The sequence below is a fragment of the Necator americanus genome, chromosome II, assembly GCF_031761385.1.
Source record: "Necator americanus strain Aroian chromosome II, whole genome shotgun sequence".
Taxonomy (NCBI): Eukaryota; Metazoa; Nematoda; class Chromadorea; order Rhabditida; family Ancylostomatidae; genus Necator; species Necator americanus.
Window position 1 is genome coordinate 15,136,605 of NC_087372.1, and position 5,823 is coordinate 15,142,427.

Genomic DNA, 5,823 nt, shown 5'->3' on the forward strand with positions numbered 1-5,823 from the left:
TTAACCCTTCAAAATAGCAGGTAGACTTAGTTCAACCCCTAAAAATCAACCACTAAAATTTAATATCGTCGACCAGAACAAAAAAAAAACTAATTTTGATGAGAGGATGAGGTCTTACCAAAGATGAGCACCATTACGCCTGAAATTTTGAGTAACATTAAAATATTCAAAATCAAACAAAATTAATATCAAAATTTCTCACCAACACCAACTGCAAGAAGAGGGGAGAACTTGTGTTTTTTCATGTTCAAAGTCTTCCTTACTCTCTTGAAATCTAAAACCCTTTCGTTTCCTAGGAACTTAAACACTAGGTACAGTAATTCTTCGTCAGAAAGCGAAAAAAATGCGGATCTGCGTTTTTACCGTTATTTTTTCTCTATAACTTGATTCATTTTGCTCACGGTCATTAGAGCTAGACATCAATCGACTCGTTATAAGGAGACATTATTATCTAAGACATTATTACATACCGTACTTCTTTTTACGTTTTTAGTAAACTGTAGTAGTAAAAGATGGTACTCACCGATTGCGCCCGTTTCTGAATAGTCGGAAGTCGAAGTTTTCTCGAATGACAACGTATCGACAACAAGGAGGGTTAAAACAAGAAGAATGGCGTTCATACTGAGTCTTCTCTTCGGAGAGACTTCGTTCACAGTGGCTCCTACGAGTTCCAATCATGAGGCCCCACCTCTCCATTGATCATAAATGATTTAATGTGTTTCATTATCGAATGTACAAATTCAAATCGTTCCGCGTTTTCGAAATATGTGCAAATCCACGTGTCCAATATTAAAACACCGTTAGTGCTTCAAATAGACTGCGCTGATTTTACATACTACAGCATTCTTAGCAGGATTAAATGGGTTAAACACCTAGACTTATGCTCAAAGATATTGCTATTGTAGAATAGCTGAATAATCACAGCTTCCTTATACTTTTTTGAAATCTCTTTGGGCTTCGTGCAGGGTATTTACATAGTGAGCTAAAAATAACTTAACCCTACAGGCTGTAACAGTGGAAAGATTATTCTTCATATTTTTGCTGACTCGACTTGAGTTCTTCAGGCTCGTCTCTTCTTCAGTACTGTGGAGGTCCCGTTTTTCCGCATTAGGAACGTACGAGCTATATAACGTGAACAGTCATATGGCACAAGATTCCCATGTATTGCAAAAAGCTGTTGTCGCCCAACACATCGCCAAAGTCCATAACCTGAAAGGTCAAGTGCATGAAGGGAGCATGGAATTAAGCAACAACCACTGATTTCGTCACGCTCTTCTTGTTCATCCGGAATCAGCAGCTCATTTGGTTTGTTGAAGTTTCGCGCTGCTTAATGTAACAACATCGTCGACGTAGTCGAGATCGGTCAGGAGGCATCCTGCATAGAGTTCTCTGCAGCTAGCTTTGATGGCGGTACAAGACGTTGATACTTTTCACGTGTCATCCGCCAGTACACCACAATTTCCGCGAAATATCATAAGTGTGGCATAGCTTAGGCCAAAAATAGCCATGCAGCCGTCTAAACATCTTCCTTTCCGTGCAATAAAGCCTCTCTCTCACTGTAGACGGTCCTGTCCAAGTATCCGATCCGCAAATCATGATGGAGCGAATTGCGGATTGGTAGACTCCCAGGTTGACTTCGTCGATGATAGAGGTAGACCACAAGCATTTCGTTAAGGAGTTAAATACAGAACTGTCCTTACCTCATCTTTGCTGAATACCTTTCTCGTGGCTGGCGTTGTTCTTCAACGTAGAACCCAGGTAACAGAGCTCATCGAGGAGTTCAATCCTTTGTCCATCCGCCCTGATTCTCGTTCGAGTTAAGACCCACATCTGATTGCACTCATCAGGGTGAAAACGTAGTCCATAGGCTGCAGCCACCTTCGATACAAAGGTGACAACATGTTGAAGTTTCGTACTGCTTTCCGTGAATATAACAACGTACTCGAGATCGGTCAATGGGCGTCATGATGGTGCTAGAATGATATCGGCAAGACACTGATCTTCTGTTCTTTGCATGATGTCCTCGATGGCAACTTCTTGGAGGGGGAAATCATGTTAGCGTGACCGTACGAGTCATGTATTCTTTTCTCGATCCATATTCAACGGCTGATCTTCATCTTCTCACAGACCCCAGATAGAGCAATAGATTCCAACATTTCTGCGGTAATACCGTCATCTCCACCAGATTTTCCATTTCTCATCTTTTGGATGCACGGATTCATCTTCTCCTCCGACTGGGTTGGTGGTTCCTCTTTAACCGAACTGTATCGACCTATGAACGTTCTCGAGTACAGGGGTTGATGGCGCCTGCCGGTTCAGCTAGGATTTGAAGTGATCTCTCAAAATTGGCAGGGTCGTTTAACCGACAACCACTCTATTGGGAGTGTTGAGGATTGGAGAACATCTCTTCGTTTTGCCCCTTCACTGTTTAAGTGGCGCATAAGCTTTCCACTGTTTCCTGTTTTCCCACGCCTTTCAGACTCCTCCGCTCTCGACAACCACTCCTTATCGCGGTCTTCTTGCAGTTGACGACATAGCTTCGTTCTCAAATTCTTTTCCTTGTTGAAATCACCAGTGCTGCGGGCGGTACATATAGGATTGTAAGTGGATCTTGTCTCCAAATTTAGAAAAAAAAATGCGCAAATGTAAGCGCAAACTGCGGCGGTATTAAAAGAGGGAGAGTTTTCTTTGCAGCGACCTGAATTCGCTTTGTGATGGAATCCGCATTGCAAAGCTGGTCCATGCTCCATTATGAATATACACATGTTGCTCGAATTTTGGCTCTGCATGCTTCGTCTTACGGACCTGCTGTGTGGATTTTAGGGCAAGGAGGAACTCCTCGGTTTTTCTCGTGGAACCGTTATTTGAGGCTGAGGAAAGCTGGCTGGATGGTGTCAGAGTTGAATGCAACGTTCCAACCAGCTCTAGATTTTAGGATATCCGACCGGGGAACGTTCTTCGCAATAACGTAGTCGATCTTAAGTTAGAGAGTCATGTCTTCCGCTTTCGCTACTTTCAGGCGTTAAAAGGGTTGACCTTTGCCACGTGAGCTGATGGATGGTAGAGGCTGATGATTCCTCTTAAAAGTGGAAGCGATCGTGAGGCCCGTCTGTTCACAAATTTCATCATTATCTGACAGGCGCTCCGGCGGATAATGTCGTTTTCCTAGCACTTTGAATTGTTGCTCAAATCCCAACTCCGCATTTACACCGATTCCGTGTCCTTAATGGTTTCCGTAGGTGTGTGAGCATACGATCCAGAATTTACGTTCTCTGCGATTCTGCAGTCGTACAAAGGAGCAGCTGGACGACGATGAGCGAAATTCCTCCACCAGGTTGTTGTAATCGTTCCTCACATCTATCTTCTCATCAGCATCGCCGCTGTATATGGTGTAATCTTCGATGCTGATGACGGGCCGATCCCTCATGCGTGTTTTCTGCAGTGCAGCAAAAGGCACACAGAGATATCGCAGAAGTCTGGATAGAGCGGCTTCTTGGAGTTCACTCGATAGTGTTCGGCAGTTCAGCGTGACGAAACGAATGGTTGTTGCCAAAGATTCCATGCTCCCTTCATCTACTTGACCTTACAGGTTATGGACTTTGGCGATGTGCTGGACGACAACAACTTTTTGCAATATATAGGAATCTTGTGCCATATGACTGTTCACGTTATATAGCTCGTACGTTCCTAATGCGGAAAAACGGGACCTCCACAGTACTGAAGAAGAGACGAGCCTGAAGAACTCAAGTCAAGTCAGCAAAAATATGAAGAATAATCTTTCCACTGTTACAGCCTGTAGGGTTAAGTTATTTTTAGCTCACTATGTAAATACCCTGCACGAAGCCCAAAGAGATTTCAAAAAAGTATAAGGAAGCTGTGATTATTCAGCTATTCTACAATAGCAATATCTTTGAGCATAAGTCTAGGTGTTTAACCCATTTAATCCTGCTAAGAATGCTGTAGTATGTAAAATCAGCGCAGTCTATTTGAAGCACTAACGGTGTTTTAATATTGGACACGTGGATTTGCACATATTTCGAAAACGCGGAACGATTTGAATTTGTACATTCGATAATGAAACACATTAAATCATTTATGATCAATGGAGAGGTGGGGCCTCATGATTGGAACTCGTAGGAGCCACTGTGAACGAAGTCTCTCCGAAGAGAAGACTCAGTATGAACGCCATTCTGCTTGTTTTAACCCTCCTTGTTGCCGATACGTTGTCGTTCAACAAAACGTGGACTTCCGGCGCAATCGGTGAGTACCATTTTTTACTACTACAGTTAACTAAAAACCACTTGATTAGGAGTGAGGTCTTGTTCTGGGGTAAAATGATGAGTTCCAGAGACACATTTATAATTATATTTTGTCCTTCTACATGAATAAGTATAAGTTCCTAGGAAACGAAGCGGTTTCGGACTCTAAGGGAGTAAGAAAGAGTGTTGGCGTGAGAAATTATAAATTTGCCCCTTTCTTCTGCCTTGCTATTGGTAAGGAATTTCGACATTAATTTTGTTCGACTCTGTTGACTGGATATTTTAATGTTACTCAGAATTTCAGCTGGAATGTGGCTCGCCACTGGTAAGACCTCACCCTCTTGTCAGAATCCGTTTTTGTGTAGATCGACGTAATTAAATTTCAATTCTTGGATTTAGGGATAGGATTTGGTCTATATGGTACTTTGTCTGGTAAAGGGGCTAACTAACTGCTGTGATAACTGCTGTGAAAGGAGGCACAAACAAGTGATCCAATCAATAAAGATTCTTCGAACAGTGTTAATTTATCATCTATTTTCGCCACGTTTAAGCCAAGCTTGGTCTTCATGAATTCATTTATTATGCATCAAGCACCTTTTCAGTGCTCATCGGTGATTCTCCGAGCATTAGAAGAATGCGCTTCCCACCCGAAGAACACCCGAAGTTTCACACACCAAAAATGCTACATGCAGTAAAGGAGACAGACTAATACTTACTAATAGTGGGGTTTGTGGATAGAGTAGTAATAGAAATGCTGCAAATTACTAAATTTTACTTCATTCCCACTTTTAGGAAGGTTTCTTAAGATGAACATGATCCATGGTACAATTGAACTCTCAAAAAAATGGAAAAAAAAATTAAACGGAAACTGAACTGCTGCCAACCTCGTCAACGTTCCTAACGAAGCGGAAGCACCTCAGTATGTTTTCGGAACGCGCTACGAGACCTTATTTCTACGCGCCCACCTTGTTTTAAAACTTATCACCATATAAACAAGCTATCTTTAATGGAAAGACAGCATGTCGCCATTTTCGAGTGACTAAATTGGACAAAAGTTCATCCATTTTCAGAAAGTCGTGATTTTTGCAGCCTCACCTGATTATTTCCGTACTTAAAGTAGCCAGCTCATCTTAGAGAGAGATCATCTTCCGAATGTTGTTGAATTCAATTCGATTTACTGGACTCAAAATTTCTACCCTCATTTCGCTCACTCACATAGCTGGCAGGGAATAGTTATGACGGCCCGGAAATTGTCCGCCAGCCATTTCACATCTTCGCTAGGCGATTTCTCTGGCAATTCCGCGCCACAGAGACATTATATTTGTTTTTAAATGAACGGCGACGACAATTTTACACAGTTCCTGCTAATAAAAACATCGATTTATCTGAAATCTGAAACCACTAGAAAGGGAAATGACTAACGGCAAATGACTTAAAGGCACTCCAGTCTGAGGTGGTACGAGTTTCAGGTGGGCTATGCTTATACGTGGTCGTAGATTGTGGGGAAGAGGGTGATTTCGTCCATTTGGCCCCGCATTAGTGGGAACGGACGACGACGCTGTTT

At 42.3% G+C, this 5,823-nt stretch overlaps 2 protein-coding genes across 3 annotated transcripts; one reads left to right on the forward strand and one right to left on the reverse strand.

The window, feature by feature from the left end:
• On the reverse strand, nt 1–3,562 carry RB195_017918 (uncharacterized protein; the record flags this gene model as incomplete). Of its 2 annotated transcripts, XM_064185113.1 has the most annotated exons (7): nt 1–38; nt 119–139; nt 203–274; nt 524–661; nt 2,171–2,272; nt 3,037–3,222; nt 3,268–3,562. In XM_064185113.1, 7 exons carry the CDS (start codon nt 3,560–3,562, stop codon nt 1–3), a joined length of 852 nt encoding a protein of 283 aa, XP_064040993.1. The 2 variants fall into 2 exon arrangements, with proteins under 2 accessions (XP_064040993.1, XP_064040994.1); XM_064185112.1 differs by lacking the exons at nt 2,171–2,272; nt 3,037–3,222; nt 3,268–3,562 and having other exon boundaries at nt 524–620.
• A 616-nt stretch (nt 3,563–4,178) lies between these two features.
• Nucleotides 4,179–4,708, forward strand: RB195_017919 (uncharacterized protein; the record flags this gene model as incomplete). The annotated part of the gene is made up of 4 exons (XM_064185114.1): nt 4,179–4,260; nt 4,404–4,493; nt 4,564–4,584; nt 4,659–4,708. The coding sequence occupies 4 exons, from the start codon at nt 4,179–4,181 to the stop codon at nt 4,706–4,708; spliced, it is 243 nt and encodes an 80-aa protein (XP_064040995.1).
• Nucleotides 4,709–5,823: the final 1,115 nt, after the last annotated feature.